The 26,140-nt window shown below is 36.2% G+C and overlaps 1 protein-coding gene across 7 annotated transcripts in view; it reads left to right on the top strand.

The window, feature by feature from the left end:
- The window catches only part of RAPGEF2 (Rap guanine nucleotide exchange factor 2), a gene marked incomplete at both ends in the record, with an annotated part of 193,591 nt that overhangs the window by 135,087 nt on the left and 32,364 nt on the right, over positions 1–26,140 (top strand). For all 7 annotated transcript variants that reach the window (XM_084245830.1, XM_084245829.1, XM_084245834.1 and 4 more), the window contains 2 exons: positions 20,336–20,467; positions 23,854–24,031. In XM_084245830.1, coding sequence (XP_084101956.1) covers positions 20,336–20,467; positions 23,854–24,031 — 310 coding nt within the window. The remainder of the gene's footprint in view (positions 1–20,335; positions 20,468–23,853; positions 24,032–26,140) is intronic.

Here is a 26,140-nt window from a genome sequence, read left to right as displayed (position 1 = left end):
ACATTCATGGAACACAGGCTTTGTCTTAGCATGACTAGCATGATTAGTAGTAAGACGGTCTCCTGTTGATCTGGACATAGTGGCCTAACTCCTTTCTCACTCCTTACTACATTATGTGAGCAGGTGGGAAGGATTAAGAGTTCTCTGCAGTTGTTTCCTTAAAAATTTTGATTTTGTTAATGAGAATGCCATCTTTCATCAAATGTAAGACACCATTGATGGAATCATCTTACTTTAAATGACTCAGTATTTTCATTGATCGTAAGGTGGATTCTGATTTCTAAGATATTAATAAGAAAAAGAAATTATGCATCTTAGAATCAATGAAATGTGATATCAGCTACTTTATTGTGTATTTACTCTAAAAACATCTGCAGATTATAATAATGTTGGTGTGGAACTAAGTATACTAGTACTCTCCAGTTTCCTTATTACAAAATCAGTTGATTGAGGAAAAGTTATTGTGTTTGATCTTGGTTATCTAATCGTAATACTTAAGAGTTGTTCACAGAAAAGCAGGAGAAAGACCTGTTGACATGTGTGCTAATTATAATGTATGGGGCCTACTAGATGAATGTTCAGGGGGCAGCTGGATGAATTAAAACAGGTGGATATGGGGGAAATAGGGAATAAGGGTCTTTGAGGTAGATGGATTTTGCAGGTTTTAAGCAGCACAACAGGGTGCTACAGAAAGAAGAGTTAGAATACAGTGCATGAAGAAGCCCTTGTTGAAAAGGGTTGAAGATGCTCTGCTTCCCTTGATGAAAAAGGGTTGAAGATGCTCTGCTTCCATGCTGGTTTTAATACTGTTCTTGAAATTCATGTGATGCTTTCATCCTTACCCAAAAGTAATCTGAATACTGAGATACATGGAAATAACTACCTGGGAATCCACAGGAGCTCTAAAAACATAGCCCTGGACCTAGGCAGGATTGTTGGGTAGGTTGGGGGCGGGTAGCTCTTAAAATAACCCTATTTAGGAAATATTTTCCACATGTGATAAAATTGTGATCTGTTCAATTGTACCCTTTGTGAAGTAAGTTACAGGAGCCAGGGTTTAGCGCTGTACTGTGGCCTTGTGGTTGGGGAGGGCTCCAGAACCAGGGAGGGTTTATGTTCTGACTTCTCCACTCAGTCACTGTGTCACCCTGACAGAGTTGTTTACCTTCCCTATTCCATGGAATCCTCATTTGTAAAATGGAGATATGGATTGTGTGAATATTAAACTAAGTAAAGCCTATAAAGTGCTTGGGATAATGCATGCTCCACCAATTCTTGTTTTTTGAAGATGGTGTTTATACTCAATTATCCAGGATGTGAGAAAAAATTAAATTTATCATGAATGTGCATCAGAGACATGTGTGTTAGGTTTTTCCTTTGTCAGTTTGATTCCCTTTTTTCCCCTCTACATTTCCATACTCAGCAAGTAACCTTCTGTTTACTAGGTCTGTATTAGAATAAAAAAAGCAATAGTAATCATGTCATTAGCTGTTTACTGGTTGAGAATTAGTATAAAAAGGTAATAATACTCTCATTAGCTGAGATCAGAGACTTCTTGTGTTCTAGGCAGTGTTCTAAACCTTTATCAGATGTGATCTCATTTAATCCTAATAGCAGTGTGTTAGAGAAATCAAGGCATAGTGAGGTAAGTGACCGAAGTCACACATTTAATACATGGTGGAGCCAGGGGCAATGTTTTCTTGTATGTGCACACACATACACAAGTGCTTATCCAGATTGATTTTTGGAAGTTGCATGACTACCTATAAACTTTGCTCCTAGTACGTTATTGTGGGAATGGACTGTACCTTTTGTTTTTCTGTCTCATCAGAAAGTGTGAGAACAGGTTATTTTTCCTTCCCCTACATTTGGTGTTGATTTTCTTGGTGTGCACTTGAAAGGATTTCATGTATGTCATATAGTAAATATCTTCTCAAGGACATAAAAGCAATGTATTTTATTCCCCTTCAGACATGACCAGAATTGCAAGAATACAATTTTGTTTTGAAGAATTATTTTTTATGTAAAAAATTTCTCTTGTTAATTTAACCTTATACAGGCAAGTCACCAAACTTCTGAGATTTCCCATCTATGTCCCTACAGGGGTGTTTCACATTACCCTATTTTTGTATTTGTGTATAGAAAATCCTGGTTTTGACTTATTGTTTGGGTGATATGATTATTCTCTTAATTTGCTTCCAGTTAAGTAATTTATAAGGAGCTAATTTTAGGATATAGCCAGATGAAGGCGTTTTCTCCGCCAGACAGACTTAGCAACACTGTCTTAGCCATACGGGTAAATGCATAATAATTAGGTCCATCTTTACTGCAGTTTTGACATTTCTTTAACCCCCATAGCTATAACACATATTCTTGAGTCTATAAAATATAATTATACCTTTCAGAAAACATTGTATTAATGTATCCTTTAACAAAACCTCAAGTGAGTGACCTGAAATACCATGATCATGGTCCTTGCTTTAAGATAAGTCTTTTCTTGGCAATGATGGTGACCTTAGTTCAATCTCCATTCTCTGAAGGGAGTTGAAGTAGGATGAAAACTATTGGTGATTGCAATAATGGTTATAATTATTTTACTAAGAGTTTGAAAGATACCACTTTCTTTAATCATCAAGTCAATGTGGGGTACAGTGAGAGTCTTCCTATTTTACAGATGAAAAACTTGAGGTCTGAATAAAGAAAAGAGTTAATGTCAGAATATTCTGTAGACTGTGAAACATAATGTAAAGGGTTATTGATGTTTAATTATACTGCACCAGAGTTGCTCCGGTGGGTGGGTAGGTTGGAGTCCTAGCTCTGCTTTTACCCATGTGACATTACGCAGGTCACTTAAATGTTTTCCTAGCCTATAACGTGCAGGTAATCATACTTAGATTGTTTGTAGGGGTTCTATATCTGGCACACAGGGCCTGGCACAGAGTGGCACCCATGAATTTGATTCCTGCTTTTCCTTTTCTTGATTGCTGAATAGAATGCTGACATGGATCCAGGGGCTTATTTTTCTTTCATTTAAATTTCATAGAACACGATTCTCTGTTGGCCATCTTAGCTCAATTATGAATTCCTTTAAGATCCTTCATTAACTACTACTTACAAATTTGTGCTGGTTTTCAAAATAGCTGATGAAAGATCGTATTTGCTATGAAAAATTCCTGTTAAATTTTTCCTTAAGTACTTGAAAAATTTTCCCTACTTATTAAGTGATTTTGTGCAAGTAGAGCTGCTTAGTAAGACCTGTCTTTGTAGTCATTTCGTGTGTGTGTGTGTGTGTGTTTGCAAGGAGGTATTTTTAGATAGTTTAGCTGAACAGCAATCTGACGTCTTTAGAGGAGACATCAGTTCATTATGTGGATACAAATTCTATGCTTTCAGCTTTTATACACCAAGTCTTAATTTAAATCTGTTCTTGTTGCCTTTTCTAACGAAAGAGACTGTATCATGGTATGTATTCTATTTCTTCCTAAGGCTGGCCTTTCTAGTTAACCTTTGCGTAGAGATAAGATCAAGGTAGAAATGCCTTTATTTGTTCACAACTTAATTTAGATTATGAAAGCATGGAATTTTGGGTCATATATAAATATGCTATTATCCATTATGCTACAAAGTGTTTTTCTATTGTGATGTGATTCACGGATTTAAAATAGTCATTATGGTGTTCATAAATGTTGCTTTCTGTTAAAAAGAATTTAAGGCTAGAATGAGAGAGACCTGTACCTCTTAGCTGTACATATTGCTTTATTGGTCAAAATATGCCTTTTGCTTTGTGAAGGAATTTGATGTAGCACATATAAGAGGAACATAGTTATTTGCTTTCTTGTTGCTCTGAATATAATGTTATAGATTAAGTTATGATAACATCGTTTTTTATCTGGTTCTTTTCATCTCTGTTAAAATTCCGGAAAAAAGCTTTTACTGTTTAAGCAAATTAATGTCAGTTGTTTGTGACACTTGTTCTCACAAAAGGGTGCCTTTGGTTAACAACAAACGTAGAACTTACATACTTGCCTTTTTTCTAATTTTACTACAGTAAAATAACTAATTTTTGGAAACTAGTCACATAGGATTTCAAGGTATTTAACATTTTTTTCAAACATGTTCTTTATTCATTTTCCAGAATTTAAAATTGATATGTACTTCATGTCAAAATGTCAAGGCTTGAGAGAAAACTTTTGTTATTCCTTCAAATGTTTATGTGCATGGTGTGGAGCAGCCAAGATTTAAAGCATGATTTTTATTTTTTAATTCAGTTATTTGATAATATGTGGACCAACTGAGATTTTTAGTAATATTTTGATTATTATAGTGAAATTCTAAAGATTTTACCTTATTTCACAAATATGAAGGAGTATCATAGAGAGATGAGTGCTTGATCTTAGGGAGTCAGATTAATAATGGACATCTATCTTAAGGTCTGGAGATCTTTAATCTTTTAAGAAAAGAATAATACATGTAGATGGTTCAGACAAGACATTTTTTGTAGTATGCAAAACAGAAATAGCAAATCCGAAACCATGACATTTTTTAAAAACCCTTTCTTGTTCTTAAAAATTAGTGGTGTTATGTAACCATTTAAGAATTTAGCTGAAGCCTGATATTAAGTGACTCAGATTCCTAGCTTTTTAATGATGCTTCTTTACAGTGAAATTCAAGCAGTTGCCAGATTTTTAAGCCATGAGTTCATTCTCCCTTCCCCCCAAATTTGCATGCAATACAAATTGAGAATCTGTGCCAAAAGAGGTGTTAGCTCTGAAATTCTTATATGCTAAGAGTAACATATTTTATGTTAGGCTGTTTCTCAGTGAACTCGTTTATATTTCAATTTAAAAACAGTGACCAACTTCAAGCTAAAGTTTCCTTTTGAAAAGTGGCATAAGAGCTCCTAAATCTTGGCTTTATTGGTTCCTTCTCTTACTTCCCATAGTGCGTCCGCCAGTAGCAATTGTTCTTCCAGAACTGTTTTTCCCAAATCAGCTGAGAAAGCCCTGCCTACTAACACAGTAATGTAGTAACCATATCAACTAAATATGTTCTTGTCTAGGCCAACCAAGTGTTTTCTTGTCTCACCATCGACTTAGAGGGAGACGCTTATATAAGCTGCTTCTTGCAAACATAACCCCAAGGAACTCTTCAAGTGATTGTGAAATTGAACACGTTAAGAAGTTTTTCTCAGGGACCTGATGACTCTCATCACTCTGGGAAGGATTTGGGTTGGAAATACATGTTGTAGTTAATCCTTGCACCCCTCCCCGTCCTCCTGCCCCCCCCACCCCACTCCCCGCCGTTGTCACTGAGATAAGTGAAGCAGTGCCTTCATGGGGTTCATAGGGCCTGACTTCTCAGATGTTCATTGAGATGCACATCTCATCTCCCTTTTCTTGAGTTTAAATATTAAATTTTGTTTTTTAATCGCCATTTCCATCCTTTCACCATCTAGGTCACCTTAGAATTTATATTCTTCCATTTTCCATATTGGAAAATATTTCTGGTTTTCTGTAGTTGGTTTGGTGCATTGCATTAGCATAAGCCTTATTGTCATATGTGAAGATAACAGATACAGCAAGTTTAATATGAAGATGGCTACTCTGTGAGGGTCTGAGACTACAGGTGCCAGGTCATGGTCTTCAAGGAAAGAAGACCATGAAGAAATCAGAGTTTATGTCTGATTTGCTGAATGTGTGTGTTATTGGTATCTTGGTCACTATGTGGTTTTTCTTGATTCCAATCCTTATGTGAAGCCTCTGAATTAAAATGTGAATGGAAGATTTATATCCAGGAGATTTAGATTTTAGATTAAAATGAAGGACAGAATTTATTTACAAGGTATATTAATTCAAATGACAAACATCTTGCCAAGTCCATACCTCACTTGAACATTAGATTTTTACATTTGGAGGAGGTGCTAAGTATTAAGTTCTTTAAAAAATTTACTGAGTCGAGTTCTAAATATTTAAGCAGACACTGACTTTAAAGTACCATTGAAAGTACAAATGAATTCCTATTTTTTATATTCTGGTTGGACTCCCCCAACTCTTATTTTTTTTTTTTTTTGCTAGTGTTTATCTAATACTTTTAGTGACTTACTCAAAAGAGAGAAAACCTTTGAGGCTTTTTATCTCTTCTTACCTCATCTGTTTAGTGATTTCAAGAATTGCTTCCCCATTACAATATGGATCAAAATGATGCTTCCTCAGTATTATGTTCATCTCGATCACTTACTATTACTTTTGTATGTAATGACATGCCCATATGTATTTGAGCAGGTAAAATTTTTTTACAAAGTGTGGCCTCTAAAAACCAAACATCCATTGGGTTGATGGTGATAAAATTCTCTACTGTATATTCACTTACCAACTAGATATCTTGATGTGGATGTTGTCACCACAGGTTTGACATTGCCAAAATATAACTCTTTAGACACCCCCCTAGCACATCCCCAACCCCCACTCAAAAAAAAAAAAAGCCAATCAGCAGACAACAAATGCTATTCAGTTTTCCTGGTGGTACCTTCACTGTCATAGTCATCTGTTCAGATATTAAAGCCCTAAACCTACAAATTATCTGGGTTCTAAGGTTGCCCACTCTCCATATTCTTCAGCAAGTCTTATTTAGTTTCCTGCCTTATCATGACTTTCTGCTTTACTCTTCATCCCCATTATCACTGCCCTGGTCCAAGCTAACCTGTCTTCTCACTCAGACTGTTGCAGTATGGTTCCCAGTATTCTCTTATTTCCATCTTTGTTCTGCATTCCATTTTTCACATGGCAGCCTGACTTATGAATCTGAAAAAAAAATGAATCAATCATCATTTCTGTACTTTTAAAATTCTTCAGTAGCTCCCTACTGGAATGAAATCTATAATCCTACATAGCTGTGCACGAACCAGCCTATACTTGCTCTTCTTACCTCATCATGTCCTGCTCTTCCTTTCCACTCTGCTTTGGCCTGCTTGACCCTTCTTTAGTTCATTTAACAAAACAAGACATGCAGTCCTTCCACTAGTTGTTTATTTTACCCAATTTCAATCTCTTCTGATCTTAATCTGTTGGTTCCTTGATTCTCAGATCTTAGGTATAGGAAGGTCTTTTGGCAGGCCAATCTGAAGGAGCCACTTAGGCATTTCTATTACACCACGTTATTTTGATTCTCTGCCAAGCATTTGTTATGTTTTTATTGTTCTGTTGTTGCTCATATTTTTGCTTGTTATTATCATTCTCCTGATTGTGATGTAACTGTACAAGAGTGGGGACGTCATCTGTTAGAGTCAGTAATCTACCTGGACTGTCTAGGATATCTCTAAAGTGTACAGGCCATTTAAGAACTATTTATTGAATGTGAGAGATGAATTAATAAGAAGCACAAAAGTGCAGATATAGGATATCTATATCAAAATTAGTTGAAAATTATTTTCCTTTGGGATGTATTTTTTTTTTCTACCCATGACTAGACAAAGTTAGATAAGACCAAATAAGATACAAAAAGTGAAGGCAATAAGAAGTCAGCACACAACCACTGGATATTCACCTTCTCACTCCTAATGATACATTAGTATTGACATTGTTAACTATCAGCATTTTATTATGTCATATAATTATTTAACCGTTGTATAAAATAAGAAAATAGTTTTCACCCAAGCAGCAAAACATTTCTGGTATGAGCTGCTTAGGAATTTTATATGATGTGAAGTTTTAGAAATTTAGACATTTTGTTTAGGAAAAATATTAATGTCAATTACATTGATGTTCAAACTGTCCTTGAAGGCCCTTAGTATAATTCAGTGTCAAAAAATCATGCAAAACTGCTTGTTTGTCTCTTTAAGTGATGGGCCCTTGATTATATAGCATTTTGAAGTTCTAAGAGCAATCATTATTTTAATGTGCTTATATCATGGAATTGTGATTAAAAATCAATGCTGTGTTAATTCTGGTTTACACAACATAATAATTCCCAGTTGCTTTCCTCCTTTTTTTAAGCACTTTCTTTTTGTTTTCTTCAGAATGCTTGTTTAAGAATATTAATGCTACAATTCACATTGTAGATAATTTAGAAGCTATTCAAATTAATTTTATTCTGTTACATAAAAGCTGCATCGGGATGTCAGCAGTGCCATAGCTAATTCACCTTATTTGAAATTAGTCCCCACAGTTGAGAAATGAGATTATGCTCAGCAAATGCCTGAAACTCCAAGTATTCTTTCTGTAATTTCACATTATAATCAATGACTTCATAATGCTAATCTCTGGTTAAGGTCTTCCTCAAAATAAGTATCCATTTTGTTGGAATATTTAAAAAATAACTACTCAGTAGTAACTTGACTATTGTAATAATCTCCTGCCTAGTCCCTTGGTAATTTGGTTCTGCACTCACATAATGTACAGAAGGCCAGAATGAATTGCTGAAGTATTGTGGCCATCAGTGACACATAACCAGTCGCCTTTATGGTACTTTAAGTAGAAAGAATTCTTATCTTTTGAAAAAGTTAAACAGTTGATTATAGAGGCCACTCTAGGTATTTCAAGTTGGGTTTTGAAAGACCATTTTTAAGTTTGTTTACTCTCATTGGCACACCTCACTACCTCCTAACTTCCCACTTCTGTTCTAGTTCCTTACAATCCATTCTTCCTCTCCACTGCCCCCTTCCCCGCCCCAGAATGATCTTTAAAAACTTAATCTTATTAATTTAAGATTAATGATTTAAGGTTAATTAATAGTTAAGCAATGGGCTTCCCATTGCACTTAATGAGACATACTTTTTAGTAGGACTGATTTCTGTTACTCTGATGTTACTTGTTTCTTCAACTGCTTTTACTCTCTACCCTCCAGTCATCTTGAACTTCTTTCTAGGTTCTTCCTATCTCAGGAAGAGATAAGGCCTTTGGCCTTAATATTCTTTTCTTCTGTAGAGCTCTCCTCCAGATCTTTTGGTGGTGGCTGGATTTTTATATTTATTTATCTCATGTCAAATGTCATTTTCTCAGAGCAGCCTTCCCAGGTCACCCAATCTAAAATAGCTGCCCCAGTCCACATTCCCAATCATCATGACCCCATGGTATTGCTGCTGATATCTAAAATTATTTTGTTTTTGTGGTGTATCATTTCTTTCAGCTTTCATCCTCAGACCTCTCCTACCTCCAGATGTATAAATTCCAGGGAGCAGGTATTTTCCAGTTCCAATCACTGCCATTTGACTAGCTCCTAGAACAATGCCTGCTCACTGCAGTAAGTCAGTAAACATGTGTTAAATAATTAAGTAGATGAATGAGTCTCACAGATCTGAGCAGAGTTCAAACACCCTTCATCTGCAGGCTCCCTTGTTGGAATATATGCAGAGAGGCAGTGAAAAAATTTTGAGCCCAGAGGTTTTTGTCTTAAAACTTTGTATACTGATTTCTAGAAAACCTGAGTTTATTACTTGATGATAGCCTAGGCATACTATAATTTCAAGCCTTTCCTATTCGTTGTCTTTTTTTAAAAAAGATTTATTTATGTATACAAGAACTGGGATACAGGCCAGAGGTGTAGGGGATTGAGAGGATTCACCAGAGACAGAGTAGGGAACAGATCAGGCAGACTGACTGAAATACACTGCTGAGGGGAGCAGCGGGTGATTCTGGAGAGGTCTGCTACGTGTGTCGGTAGCTTCCTGGCCAAGGATCGAACTCATGCTGTAGTGGCTGCAGATAGCTACATAGGTTGCGTCTTAACCCCTTGCGCCACCAGGAGACCCTCGTAGTCATTGTCTTTTTTTTTGTTTTATCCTATCCAACTTACCTGTAATTGATGGTGGAAAGCAGTCACTATAGAATTGATAAGGGAGAGAACATTGGAACTAAGACAGTCCTTGTTCAGTTTGTCTCAGCCTCAGGATTCTCAAGTCTGAACTACAGCTAATAGTTTAATGATTGTGTATTTACTACATATTAGCTATATTTTAGGAACTTTGAAGCAAGAGAATGAGTGATGATAAAGGGCAGACATTCAGGCATTCCCTTTTGGATTCACTGAGAGTGGGCTTTGGCTATTAAACCAGCAATTTCTGTAGAGTGTTAAATTCTGCCTCAGGTAATATTCTAGATGTCACAGGGGCATCTTACAAGGACTTGTAACCTTCTAGAGGAAAGTTCAGAGAATTAGTCACCTGGGGTGAGAGAGTGTTCTTCTAGGAAGAAGGAATAAGAAAATCTAGGAAAGATATATACAAAGTGTAACATTCTACATCAACAGAAATAGTTCATCTAGCATGCAGAATGATAGGCAGAAAGGTATGGGAAAAGGTCCACAAGAAGCTAGTGGTACAATAGTTAGGAATGCAGACTTTTCCTGAGAGTAAAGAAAGAGAGTCCACTAAAATGTTATTGGCAGGGGGTTGGTATTTTTCCATCTCTCCTAAATGTTTACTCTTGCTGCAACATTGAGAAGAGAAAGAGATTGTTGAAAGAAGTAAGATAGGACAGTGTTAGTTCAGCAGAGTGAAATGGGATAATATTATTAGTCTTCCTTATTAAGACTGTTTCATTCATACTGGGAGTTTGATTAATTTTGTAAGTTCTTGTTTTTGCCATTTGTGAATTGAGTCTCCATAACTTCTACTTTAGGGAAATTGTCTCTCTGTAGAGATTTTGAAGCTATTAGTACATACATGTATATGTATGCTTATGTGTGCACCTGAGCCACACACTAATGATGCCACAGACTACATGAAGCCAGTTCTAAGATTCTCTGAGTATATCCCATTAATGTTATTCTAGTCCCATGATTTAAACCTGGGGTAATAAATAAGTGCTTATACACATACACAATTATTAGAAAAGTTCAGAGAAAGTAGTTGAAGTTTGAGGACAGTAAGGGCTTACCAGAATGGTAAAATATAAAATGTTAGTGTTAATTGAGGAAGAATTTGCTTACTACGAGAATGGATGGAAATAAATCTTTGCAGATTACTGAGAAAGTGATGAAAAATGCTGGCTCATTGACAGAAATAATGAGGGTAGTAGGAAGGAGTCTTCTTTTTTTTTTTTTTTTATAAAGATTTATTTATTTATGTGTACAAGAACCGGGGTACAGGCCAGAGGTGTGGGGGGTGAGAGGATTCACCAGAGACAGAGTAGGAAGCAGAACAGGTGGATTGACTGAAATACACTGCTGAGGGGAGCAGCAGGAGAGTCAGGAGAGGTCTGCTGTGCCATGTGGGTAGCTCCCTGGCCGGCGATCGAACTCATGTTGCAGTGGCTGGGAATAGCTTCATAGCTTGTATTTTGACCCCTTGAGCCACCAGGGAGGCCCAGGAAGGAGTCTTCTTAAGAGGTAATGTGTGCTTGACACTCTGTCTTAGTAATTAATTCAAGCTATTCATTTGAGCATATGTTGTCTGAGGCTTACCAGTCTATAAACAGCCACAACAAGAAAGATGAAGGAAAAAGAAAAACCCACTAGGTATCTTGCAATTTATGTAGTGTCTATTTCTGCTGGCCCAGGTAAGAAGGAGTCACCGCCAGTGTTCAGTCAGGCCTCCCATAGTGTCCTCCAGACAGAGCCGCATCGATGACATCATCTGGTGTCCCAGCGCTGACACAACGCCCTTGCACATAATCGTTTGATTAAAGTCTTAACATTAAAGTCCTTGGAATTAAATGCTCAAATAAACATTTTTATTATTGAAGGAAAAGAAAAGCTGATATGCTACATACATAAAATTAGTAGCTACTATTATTTTTCATTAGTAACTTCAGAGGTAATTATTTTTTGATTTAATATTTATCAGAAAAGTATTAGTTATGGTAATATTAAATAAAATCTGGAAATGGGCCAATAGAGGTAGGGTGTTCTTTATCAGATATAGGGTGAAATTTTTCAGTCAGTAGTTTTGGAGTCAGTGAACTCATGAACAGTGATTTAGAATGGATACAGCTTTACAGTGTGAGCCATTACCTGGTGCATCCATGGAGACGAGCTATGATGCTGTCGCTTAATAACAGTCTCTTAAGTGTTGTAATAAACATCTTTTTCTGTTTACATTACGTGTAATTACTCTTAAATTTTTATTACAAAAGTAATATTTGTTCACTTTAAACACCTGAGAAAATGTTTTAAATTCATGATGCATATATTGTGAGTGCTTAAAACCCTCCTCAGAATAAAAATCTCACTCTAAATAAAATCCAGATAATTACCACAGCTTACCTATGTGATCGTGCCATAGAGTCTCTGTCCTAATTGGGAGCTTTTACCAACCTTTTCTTAAATATGCCAAGGCCACCCCTGATTTTAGTTTTTGCTCATATTGTCCTTGTACCTGAAATGCCTAATTCCCCACTATACCTGTCAGCGTTAAGTCCTTCAACCTGTTAAGGTCTTTATTCGAATGTTCCCTTCACAATGAGACCTTCTTTGGATTGCTTACATCCATGTGACATAATCTTACTTGTTTGATCCTTCCCACCCTGCCTCATATAAATGCTAGTGTGTAAAGTCTGTGGGATCAGGATTTTGAGTACATCCAAGGTTCTTTCTAGGAAAATAAAGTTTCATTAATTTCTACTACTTAAACGAATATAGACTAAATTCCAATAGGAGTATTTTCCTCTCAACTGGTCTCTTCAATGAATTTTTTAGTACTCATACTCAACTTAGTAGGTGGAATCTAGACTTAAATTTAGCTCTTCAGCAGTACTTTTTGAGAACAAGTAATTATTTGGAAGCCTTAAAGTTCCTTCATATAATACTTGCATCTTAAAGTTTGAATAGATGTTGGTGCTGTCCACTCATAGGGCACTGAACAACTCACTGTATTTTATACTGTCTTGGTTTCATAAGGTGCTATGACACTTAGGTGACTTTGTTTTTAAGTTGTATAAATTGTACAGAAGTTTTTCATAAAATGTTGGTAATTATGTGCCTTTGACTTTAGCATGGTGTTGTCTCAATTTCACATAGAGACAAATATGAAGTGTATTTTATAACAGCCTTTATAAATGTATGAAACACAGATACATACACTGAATGGTGTAAGAGTAAGAACGTTCTCTCAGTAACCCACCTCAGATCCCCCTGGCTGTCAGTCACAGAATGCTTGTTTCTTTTAATCATTGCTGAATATCACACTTACCACTGTTTTGACGGTTTTGTTTATTATTTCTTTATTGTTTGTCTCCATAGGCTAGTTGTAAGAGCCACGAGGGCAGGGAGTTTATCTTGCATACTGCTCTATTTAGATACCTGGAGTAGCACACCTGGCATACTTGTATAAAGTAGATTTTCAGTGATTGTGTTTCACTGAATAAGTAAATGAACTCTAATGTTTATTTTATCCAAATTGCATATAGCACTATGAGGTCAGGATGTTTCCAGAGTCTTACCTACTTCTTATGGAACTTAGAAGTTTACAATGGAAGATTTTTCACAAATTATCTATCATAGTATTTGTATGAATGAAGATAATATTAACCTTTGTACCAAACCAAACATATGGTTCAAACACAGTAGAAGCTTTTTTTTTTTTTTTTTTTTTTTTTGCCACAAGTAATCTTGATGGGTGAATAGTTCCCTTTAAGTAGTGATGCAGGGCATCTGTGCCACTCCATTTTGTGACTCATTTGTTCATCCTTCAACATAAAGTTTCTGTTGTCTTTGGACAGAGACTGCATAGACATAGACGGGGAAAGATGTAGGTGAGTCATAGGAAAGATTTTTATAAGATGTGAAAGTGGTATGTAATCTCTTCTGTTTATTTATACTTCAGACTTGAATCACTCATATTGGCATATATAAGTGAGTGTAAGGAAGGTTGGGAAATGTAGTCCGGCTGTATTCCCTGGAAGAGGCAACTGGCGAATAGCCAGCCAGTCTTGGCCACTTTATGGTATTTTCTTGGATATAACCGAAGTACATTTGCATGTGATGTGAGGTAACTTGTCTAAGTTTTAAAGAGTGAAAAAATTACTTCTGAGCTAGTGTTGTTAATTCTTTGTAAAGCTGTCTTCCAAAACCAACTATTTATATTCAGGAGGAAGGGAACTTAGGGTCCTCCATGGATCCCATAGGAATCTTTTGCTTCCTTGACTTTAAATACGCACTTCCCTAACTCCATGGTCCCATGGGCATTTCCACAGCTGGGATTGCTAAGCACAGTCCCTTTGGCCTCATCAAAGTTGTTGTCTAATTGTCATGGAAGCTGACTTCTGGTGTTAGCAGCTAGTTCCTCACCAGGGAGTGCTACTTCCATAGCACTGATCCCACTTGGTCCTGGAAAATAAGATACTTAGAACTCAAGTTTTAGTAAATAGAGAAATTATTGGAATCATATGGATAATCACAGATTATGCCAAATATATTGGATTGATTTTCACACTGGAAAATGTAGCTAAGGCTATATTAGTGTGGAGCTTCATTAAGGTGTTTACTGTTTAAATAAGGGAGAAGACAGTTACAAAGATTGATGAGAAGATGGCCCCGAGTAATAAATATCTAGAGTTAGGGTATCTAGAACTAAAAAACATAGGTTTTGAAGCCTCTTATCTGGGGGCTTTGGACAAGCCACTTGAGCTGTTTGAGTTTGTTTCTTCAATTAAATGCAACATTTGGGCTCTTTCTAAACATTAGAACAGACGCCAGAAATTCTGCACATTGCTTATCACACAGTCCATGCCTCCAGAATAATGGCAGTAACTATTGCTGACATGCATAGACATGCACAAAGGAGTAAAGGGTTTCAGTAGGTGAAATGCTACCCAAGAGATGGTTTTTAAGAACCGCACTCAGTGCCATGCATTTTATTGAAAATTTCTTGTACTGAGTCACTTAGAATTTTTTGGGGGAACTTTTCAAAGAAATGTTTCAGATTAGTGATTATTGATGGATTCAAATAACAAATTGAAAAGGAAAAGGGATTATATGCTGTGCGTGCGTGTGTTGAAAACAGAGCTGTCTTTTGAAATCTGTCATGAAACCATGCCTCTTAACAGGCAATAGGATACTACATTTGGCCATATATGCATGATAGTTAGTCAGCTCCCTCACTATTTCTGTGGGAAGTGATCTAAACCGTTTGGATTGTTTTGATTTAGCTCCAAGATAAACATTTTCATTTGAAAAATACAACTTTCAGATGACAAACTTGCAGTGGTTCTGATATTAATTATAAAATTGTCCTTTCTGCGCCAAGTGGCTCTCTTTAGGATGATGGAAATAGTTCAATAGCTAAAATTATAACTAATTTTATGTTATTGTGTGTGTCAAATATTAGGGAAATTACATGTCAGGCAAGGTTTTGTTTCTGCCAAAGAAAACTACCAAAAAGAGTTGTTTTCATCTCTTATTAAGGTCTTTTTCAATTTATGTGTGCCTGTATGTATTTATATACACATACTTCAATAAGGAACATAAAGCAGAAATGATTGCAGCCTATGCTGCTTGAAATACTTGTAAGGGTCATTGGATGGTATTGTTATAAAAGAGTTAGAGTTTTATGTTTTACTCAGATTTGATAATTCCTGGATATGTTATATCAAAATTATACATAATAGATATTATCATAGATATTCTAAAGAATATATTTATAAGGTAAATAATAAATGATTGTTGTAAAGAATCTGAAATAGAAAGGAGAAATCATCTTCACCAATACTGTACAGCATCACTTAAGAGTCCTACAATTTAGAGGAATGAAAACTTGCATGACTCAAAGTGCAAGTATGAGTCATTGGGAGGCCACTCTACAGTTTTTTTTTAAAGATTTATTTTTATTTGCAAGAGCGGGTGTAGGCCAGAGGTGTGGGGTGGCTGGGAGGATTCACCAGAGACAGAGTGGGGAGTAGAACAGGCGCATCCACTGAAATACACTGCTGAGGGGAGCAGCGGGAGAGACAGGCGAGGTCTGCTGTGTCATGTGGGTCAGTTCCCTGGCCAGGGATAGAACTCTTGCCATAGTGGCTGGTGATAGCTTGATAGCACTGAGACTTTAACCCCTGTGCCATCAGGGAGGCCCGCTGGTGTAAAGATTTAATAAATTTGTTTCATAAATGTGAAAGAAACAAACTACATTAATAAAATAATATAAAAAAATGTGTGTCTATGTATATATCAGGGAAAGCAAGATTGAGAGTAAAAAATTGAAATTTTTTTTTTTAGTCACTGGGTGTCATATTTAATTTACCATAGACAAACTACCTGGGAAGATAACAATAATCACCCCAAATCATTTGTGTTCTATTGTAACTGTTTCTTGAAATAAAGTGATTCTAAAGTTAGTTTGGAAAATTGTCAGTTAAAAGAATTTTGGCCGTTGCTGGCATTGTTTTTCATGGGTTTTTTTTTTTTTAATGTTTTTACTATTTGTTTTTTAACTATCTCGGTGACTCTAAGACAATATTATCCATTGTAGAACAAACAATTCTATTAATTTCTATCTCATGTCCACTAACACATGATGCTGCTTTGTAGACCCTTAAAAAGTGAGCAGGACTTTTTTTTAGAGGAAAAGGGCAGACACTCTAGTCCACTGCACTGTTACCCACTTCAGAAATTTTACCAGTTCAACCAAGTATTTATTACTGCTTTCAGAAACTTCAAAGCATTCATATTCTTTGCTTTTGTGTACTGCTTTCTTGTTTAAAGTTGATTATCCCCCTTTTACCAAAAATGAAACTCAAACGATTATACAGTTGAAATCTAGATTTAAGTTTATGCTTACTTTATGCATTTAAGAATCTGATTTAAATATATTGCCTTTATTATTTCTTTTGTCATTACCAGTGTCTGTGGTTAAACTATGACTCATTCATTTGCCCAACAGTAGTTCATTACAGTTGTTACTCACAAGTACTGTATTTTTAGGAATATAAGTTGCTTGATCCAGGAAAAATTGGGAGATTAATCCTATAATAAAAAATTCAGCTAAAATATTTAAATGATAAAAATATAAGTAAGAGAGCTTTAAATTGTGTTCTTAGTGTGGTGAAATATATTGTTAAGATATCTATGGTTGCAGGGAAATTCACAGCCCCTTTGCAGTCTGAAATGTAACTAAATATCGACAGTAATTTAAGTGGGTACTAGGTCAAGCCTTGAAAAATTTGGAATAAATGAATCTCTTTGCCTTTCCTGTATATAATTTCTGTGAATTCTGTATATTTTACTCAGATTACGAATTCCCCTCCCCCTGATGTGTTTGTTACTCTGTTACCCTCAGGTTTAACAGTAGGTGCCTATACCTGTGTCTGCCCCAACTCCCAAATCTTATGGTCCATATCCTGAGTCCATCGCTTTCTCCAAGGCCTACGCTCAGTCGCCTCTGTTGGAGTGCTATCTCTGGGCCAAATCAGTGCATAGCAGAGTTTTTTTTTTTCCCCTCCCCTTGTTCCATACTTTTCCTATCCCGCAACATTGGTGGATATACACTGGCATAAAATTTAATAATGGTATCATTATCCCAATTTAGGAGAAAAACTTTTAAGCTTTCTTAAACATGGCATCTTTTCTTACATTTCTAATATAAAGAGGTATTTAGTTAATACTAGATTATGTATGCTTTTACTGTTTAACATTATTATTTCATACCGTTCTGCTGAGAACACAGGTGGTGGTGGGGAGAGGAAAGCAATGTGTAAAATACTATGCTTGATTGATTGTGCTGTTGCACCTAGTGCCTATTACAGTGGCTCTTTGTGTGGAAGCTATATTTGGAGTTCAAAATGTATTATTCACCTTGATAATCCCTGTATCCAACAGAGTGTCTCACATAGCAGATACTGAATAAGTATTCATAAAATAAAATTGAATTCTTAAGAGTAAAAATATTTCTTTTCCTTTTAGACATTTTTACATTCTTAGTCTAACATAGCCATGTAGTTCTGGGATTTATGGTTCTAAGTAAGAATAGATAAATAGATTGTGGTATGTAAAGGCTCGTCTATGTCTCTTCTATTGGGTTTAGAGCTTTAAAGTCTCCTAGTGCTTTCCACACTGTGAATTCTTAATCGGGAAAGAGAACCAGCTGATGATCGTCAAGAGAGTCCTGTGAGACTTGAATAAATAATTGCTCAGCAAGTAAAAATTCATTAGATGGTTCTGTCATCATATGACATTGAAGTTAATTTTTAAAAAAATCACATGTGGCACATGGCAACCCGAGTCATGTCTATAAAAGATAATCAATAGAAATCAAGTTTATTGTTCTGTAATTACATGTATCGATTGATGCCTTTTAAAACCACTGAGCCATTGAGTAATGTTTTCCCACTTGCCTCCTGGGGCAAGTGACTGAATTAAATGGAAATGTAGCTAAGCTGAAAAAGAGTGTTTATCTTGACCATGAACGTGTTTTTTTAATATCTTGATTTCATTTAACTACACATAAAATCAGTCATTAATAGATATCTCTCTGAACTGTCTTCAGATTGTTTCTGAAGAAAACCCACAAATTGTTCACTGTTCTGCTTTATGGATAAAACCTACAAATTTTCATTTTAGAGGTATTTGTGTATCTATTCATTATAGGGAAATTGTTACTCTCCTGAATTTTAACTAATATTTCACATCATCTTCAATTCTCAGTTTTTTTTAAAATGACTTGATTTTCAAGATATAATTTTCAGGAGTATGTAGCCTCACAATTATCAGGTTTATTTTTATTTTATTTTATTTTTTTGGGGGGGGGACCCTCGCCGGTGGCCGGGGATCAAACCGGCGCTGCAGAGGCTGCGGGCAACCCAGAGCTCAACTGCTGAGCCACGAGGGGAGGCCCTATTTTTATTTTTATATTCCCCATACAATTGCAACCCCCGATTTTGACCCCAAACCCTCCTTTCCCTGCCCCCCCCCCCAAAGTGTGTCTCTGGTTTATAGTTGTTTGTTGATTTTGATTTTTTTCTTTCTTTAGTTATTCTTTTTCCTGGTTCCTTATTTAGGTTTTCTAGATTCCTGTTAAGAGTGAGACCATCCGGTATTTTTCTTTTTAAAGAAAAAACATTTTCAGTGAGACACACTGTATTTGTAATGATGTGACTTTTGAATAAATCTTCAAAATTTAAAATTTTTTTTATTATTTGGCATCTTATATGACCCCTAATAAATTAATGTTTAAATCTTATACCGTGTCTTCCATGAGCTTAAAAAATATTTCTTTGCAGAGCATATTTAATACCACTAAACATTATAATCTGTTGAGTCCAATCTGAACAACTGGATATAAATACATTTTGCCTCTTTGATATTTTGCCACATCAAAACTCACTGGTCCTTGTCGACCTGAATGGTCTCCTTTATGAAGCTTGTTCTGAACTTTTTTTAGATGGGGAAAAAAGACATGAGGGCCAAAAGAAAGAAGGGAATGTTAGTAAGGCAAACTCTTATTTAGCTTTATTTTAACCGTCGGTTTTTATAATTAATCAACAGCTAAAGTAGGATCAATATGAAGGCAGGAAGGTGAAAATGTTGCCAAGCAGGATGTCAGCATATATTTTGAAATAGCATGTGTGTGTATTATTGGCAATGGTATAGTATGTGTAATAGTTCAATGTCCTTTTCTTAATTCAAAAGAATTAGTAATAATTTTTAAGAGTGTAAGATCTAAGAACAGTGTTTTCATATTGTGCCATTCACCTTCTTGCAAAGAGTAAAAAGGCCTAGTAAATGTTTGTTGAACGGGCAGATGTGTAAATGATTGCCTTTTTAGTGCATTTTCTCTGCTATATTGGGGAGTGATAGAAGCACTTGAAGGATGTTTAATGAATCAGTTTAACAGAGGCTATTTTTATTTAGAGTATAAACATGAGCAAATAGAAATTGATACTTATATGTATGTGTACTAATGAGTAAACTTGCCCATAACTTTCTCTAGTATAAGTTCTTTTCTGTTTTCTCCAGTTATTTATACAACAATACATTTTACCAAATCTAAGTAACTCTTTAAAAAAAAAAACCCAAGAAAACCTTTAAACATCAATTGGACATATAGTAACTTCATATTTATCTTCTCATTTAAGATGAATTTTTTTGGTCACAACATTGCATTACATATGGCTAAAAAAAGCCCTATGTTGTGCATCCCTGGGCAATTTGAAAATTGTAGCTTGTGGAATTAAATGCTCCCAGTTCATCTTAACCACCAAGCATCTATTTAAATATTGAATGCTCATAAACTTTAGAAACATTTTGTAATCTTTAGTAAATAGGACACTAGTAATCTGTGAAGTTAAAACAAGAAAGGATCTTTTCTGATACTATTTCTGGGTGTGTGGTGTTGGGTAGAGTGTAATGTTATAAGTCTTCTTGAAGTTCTTGATTCAAATTGTAACCTTAGTTTTTCCTGCTCCTTCCTTAGCTTCCTGCAGATTTCACAAAGCTGCACCTTACTGATAGTCTCCACCCACAGGTGACCCACGTTTCCTCCAGCCACTCAGGATGTAGTATAACTAGCGATTCTGGGAGCAGCAGTCTTTCTGATATCTACCAGGTAAGGAGGTGTTTTCATTTGGTTCATTTTTATATATTCCAGGAAGTTATTCTTAATTGATGAAATTTATAAAGTAAATTTATTTGTGTATATGTGCATCCATGTATATAAAATATTAGTGTTTATGCTTCTATTAACATAGAGTATATGTTGTTTGTTTTAAGAAGTTGAACTAGTATCTAATTGTATTTGCCTCTGCTATCAGAATTTTAAAGAGTGATTTCAATGGAAACATTTCTCTTGAATTTGTATATAATTAATTTGACTATAGACATAATAGGTTTCAGATTCTTTCTTGACTAAAATTATAGGGGAAAATGCTTTTATAGTAAGACCCATGCTTTTATAGTAAGTTTTTCTTATTAAAGTCTTTAATATGGTAAAGATATTAAGATTGGATCATTGAATTACTTTTCTTGCATATTATTCCCAATAAATTTAATTGTATGTTTAAAATAAATTCTTACAATATTGATAGATAAAAAGAAACAGGACTATGGGTTCCCAAAAATGTCTTCCGATCAAAATCATTTTAGTTGTTAAGGAATATATTCATTGATTTAAAAATACAAATTTAGAAAAGGTGACTAAAATGCATCAAAATGGTCCTTTTGGGAGTCTTTAAATGCATATTGCTAATACTGGATTTTGGATAGTTTCAAGTAAAACATAGTACTTTACAAAGCATAAATCTTTGTCTTCAGAATTTGATATGAAATGTCCATAAAGTGTCTTTTTTTAAGAAACATAATTGTGTCAGGATCATTGATATATTCAGGCAGTACTAGGTTTCTACTTTTAAAAAAGTCATTAAAAGTAACTGAACAATTAGAATACCATCAGGGCAAAATATACTTAATTAAGTCCTAAATTTAGTAAATCCTAGAAAATTAACTTTCTCTAAAGAAGGTAATAAATTAGGTAAATATTTTCTATAGTTCAAGATTATTGTAGAGAGTTTACTGACAAATAATTGATAGCCATAAATGCAATTATTTGCATAATCTCAGCTGATGAAGAATTTCCTCATTATTTTGCTCTAAGAAATAGAATTATCTGGCTTTTTTAAAACTAACTTTCCAAATTTCTACTTTGATGCATTAAGTGTTAACTTGTCATTCACTCTTTAGGAAGTAGCCCATTTTCAAATGTTAGAGGGCAAGAAGGTGGTGGATCAGAGAAAATTTAAATTTCTTCTCCCACCCCACTTACTATCTGTTTTTAGAAGTTGATACAAAAGAAATATGTTCAGGAATATCCCTTATAATAGAACAAGAAACAATACAAGTAAAAGCTGTGCTTCAGCTTATGTGGTTTGGAACATCATGATAGAGCCCTTATGTTTACACTTTGAGGAGGTGATACATCTTGAGGGTCTGTAGTGAGAACACAGTTTCCACCCGCAGGTGACCCACAGGTTGTAGCAGTTAGCACTGCTGTCTTCAAGTATATTCAAACCTGAATGGAACTCCTAGAAAATAAATATATAGCAAATTAAGTTGTTTAATTTATTGAAGCATATTCTGATTGGAATTCTAGCTTTAGGTGCCATTACCTTGACTAGACTGGGTTCATGAGGACATTCTTAATGGTATTTCCACTGTCCCCAGCAACCTTGAGAATATCTGAGAATCCAGACTAAAAATCCTCAGATTGTTTTGATGTGGTTGGACCTTGAAGCCTGCAGTCTGAACTTATCTTTGAGTGTAGGTGGAAAACATTTCCTTGTGTATTTTGATAAGTGTTAGTTGAATTTCAAGACTTGTTCCATTTTCAAACTTGGTGACATACATGTATTAACTTTATACCCTTCATAAGGAGAAATCCATAAATGTTTTGAAAAATTGAATTATTGGTTCTACAAAGCTCAGCATGTAGTGTATAGATCCTCAACAAACCATTTCTGTTCTCTTTGCTTCAGAAGTCCTTACAGTGAAAAGAAACCAGACAGCTATACCTACTTTTGACCAATTTTTTTTTTTTTTGAATACTCTCCTATCAAGCATCTAACATATTCTTGAACAATTCCAGGGATGGGCAAAAATCTTCCATAGTAGCACATTAATCTTTGTATAATTCTGACTTAGCTGATCTTTCTTCTACTTTTTTTTTTGTTTTTTTTGGTTGTTGTTGTTAAAAGCCATCACATTGAAGTGCACATAAGTGCTTACAATATGGACACAAAGCTTGAAATCAAATGCTGTATATAAAAGAGAAGGGGTTAGAATATTTTCCTGCTAGGGTGTGAGGAGAGCAAATCAAGACCAAGTGGAATCACTAACTTTGGGAAAAGAAGCCCTTCTCTGCTTCAACCGGGAGGGAGCACGGTGGGTGGAGTGTGGAGTTAGGGAGTTTCCATGTGTGCTGTCTGTTCTCTCTGAACAGTCAAGTTCATTTGTTAAGTTGAGAGGGTTGGCAGATAGGGAGTTTTAAGGAGAGAGAAACTTTGAAATAGTGGTTTCAGAAAGGAAGATGACATTAATAATTCCAAACCTATCATTTTGGAGAATGAATTACTTAGAGTGAATTGTCACTGTTGTGCTCTTAGCTTAAACCATTCTCTTTGAGAAATAGAACACGAATACTTTTTAGTCTAATATATTTCACATGGAGAGATATAATCATTCATATTTTGTTGAAGTCATTTTTTATTTTTTTTTTAAGATTTATTTATGCATACAAGAGCTGGGGCACAGGCCAGAGATACAGGGGGAAAAGGATCCACCAGAGACAGAGTGGGGAACAGAACAGGCAGACTGACTGAAATACACTGCTGAGGGGAGCAGTGGGCAAGTCAGGTCTGCCTTGCCATGTGGGTCCCTCCCTGGCTGGCCAGGTATCGAACTCATGCTGCAGAGGCTGTGGATTGCTTGATAGTGCAGTGCTTAACCCCTTGCGCCTCTAGGGAGGCCCTGAAGTCATTTTTTTTTTTTTTTAATAGAGGCATGCTTTATTTATTTGTTTGCTGGTTTGGTTTTTTGTTTATACATGCACTGGGTACAGTCAGAAGTGCGGGAGGGTGAGATAATTCACCAGAGCCAGAGCGGGGAGCAGAGCAGGCAGAAGGACCGAAGTACACTGCTGAGGGGAGCAGCGGGCGGCAGGAGAGGTCTGCACGCCATGTGGGACCCTCCTCCCGTGGCCGGGGAGAAGCCGGGGATCGAACCGGCGCCGCAGAGGCCGCGGGCAGCTTCGCAACCCAGCGCTCAACCGCTGCGCCACCGGGGAGGCCCCTGAAGTCATTTTTTAAGTAGTGCCTAGTATGTTAATGTTTGTTGGTATTGAATACATGTAATGAATAGAAATTAATTTTTCGGACTAGACTTGTGCTTTTTGGAGGGTATGAAAGCTTTATTTAAAACAATAATTTTCTGTTCTTTCTTAAGGCCACAGAAAGTGAGGCTGGTGATATGGACCTGAGTGGGCTGCCAGAAACAGCAGTGGATTCTGAGGATGATGACGACGAAGAGGACATCGAGAGAGCCTCGGACCCTCTGATGAGCAGGGACGTAGTCCGAGACTGCTTGGAGAAGGATCCGATAGACAGGACAGATGATGACATTGGTAAGTTAGGATGAGAAAAGGGATCTAAGAGAAATTAAAAATATTTAGAGGCAATATTGTCTGATATAATAGAGCCCAAGAGTAGTGGGTTTTAGAGAGTGATTAACATAAATTTCCCTTGTATAAGCAGTGAAATATGTTAATAAAATTAGAAAAAAAAACAGTTTTACTCAGTGAATACCTTCAAGAGTCTATAAATAATAAAATTTCCTAGTAAAACCTTTTCCACATAAACCTTTCCTTAGTTTAGTTTATTAAAAAAGATTGTCTTCCAAATACTATTTCTTCTATTTTTCTTTTGTGCATTGCTCCTTGTTTTTTAGTTGAAGTAACATTGTGTTAACATTATAAACATAACATTAAGTTTCAGGGATGCAGCATTGAGAAACAGCATCTGTGTATACCACGTTAAGTTCGTGGTGAAAATTCCAGTTCTGCGCTTCACCATACAGGCTACCCTTTGCCCAACTTTACCCTTATCTCCCTTCCCTTCTGCTAACCACTAATTGGTCTTTTTTTTTAATGATTTATTTATTTGTTTGTTTGTTTATTTATTTATACAAACACTGGGTACAGTCAGAAGCATGGAAGGGTGAGAGAATTCACCAGAGCCAGAGAGGGGAACAGAACAGGCAGACTGATGAAATACACCGCTGAGGGGAGCAGCAGGCGCAGCAGGAGAGGTCTGCGCGCCATGTGGGACCTTCGCCTGTGGCTGGGGATCGAACCGGTGCTGCAGAGGCTGCGGACAGCTTCGCAGTCCAGCCTCAACTGCTGTACCACCGGGGGAGGCCCCACTAATTGGTCTTAAAGTCTAAAAGTTTATTTTTGTCTTTAGTTCATCTGTTTGTTTTAAGCTTATGGTTTCTGTGGATAAATACCAGTCAAGTGGCAGTTGGTAACATTGTCATGTGACTGCTTTCGCTCTGGTCCATGTGAAGATGAGATAGTGTAGACAGCGGAATGTCTAGCTAGTAGCATATGACCTCTGGGGAGTTGAGACTTTCTGTATATCCTAAGGTTAAAAATCTAGGTGGTATGATACCCATTTTCCCCTACCTGAAGGGTCCTTTACCCATCTTCCCTGTGTAACAATGCTGTGCCTGCTGGATTCTGGCTTCTTTAGAATACTGGGTGTGAGAACAACTAGTGCTAGAACATGCAGCACTCTCATCTAAGCCTGAGTTATCTCTGATCACTCTTTCAACTCTTTTGGGGTCTGTATGTATATGAGGAAAAATTTAAGTAACTGGATTTAATGGGATTAATAAAAGGACAACGTGAGTCTGTTTATTTGAGTGGTTTGTGCATGTGTTTTGAGAGAGACTAACATGTGAGGAAGAACAGTTCCCATTTAATCTGTGTACATATGTCAGAATATTAATGACAAAAGCCCAAACCTTGGATTAGCTGTTTCAAGTTTAATTGCGGTCATTTATAGGACTTGCTGACTATCACGTGGTGGTAGCCTTTCAATTATGTAGCTAATGTGATCGAGCACCTTCTGTATCTAGGTCCTGGCAGCTCAGTGATGAATGAGGCAGTCCAGGTCCTTGCCTTATTGCAGTTTGAAGAATAAGGCGGAGTCTAAGGAATGGTGGAGGTGGAGAAGTTAGAACAGGAGCTTATTTTAGGCAAGAAGAGCTGGCAGTGCCCTTTCAAAAGGTTCAGACCTAGATGAAGTAAAAAAGGAGAGAGCCAGCTGTGCCTGTGGCTTGGGGACGGAATTGCATTGTGTTAATCCTTTTTGGATCATGGACCTCTAGATTTTTGCTGGAGTAATGGATTTAACTGCTTCGCAAATACCCACCCATTCCTCACCACTCCACTCCCCATTCTAAAGGTGCTGATAGTTCAAGTCTTTTGAGGTTCTGCAGGGCAAATTGGTGTGGTTGTCAGTTTTACCCCCTTAAGATATAGGGTTTTTCTCTCATGTGTCTGAAACCCCATTTGGTCTGATTTCTATTGTCCAGAATTGTATCTTGCTCTCCTACTCTTTTGTCCTTGTCATCTTCTTTTAAAAAATTCATTTATTGTAGTTTTAAAGAGAAAATGAAATTGGAAATGTGTTCAATTTGCCATCTTAATCCAGCATCCTTGCTGATAAGG

This window comes from Talpa europaea, assembly GCF_964194135.1.
Source record: "Talpa europaea genome assembly, chromosome: 10".
Taxonomy (NCBI): domain Eukaryota; kingdom Metazoa; phylum Chordata; class Mammalia; order Eulipotyphla; family Talpidae; genus Talpa; species Talpa europaea.
Note: the sequence above shows the minus strand (reverse complement) of the source record. Positions and strands in the feature narration are given on the sequence as shown.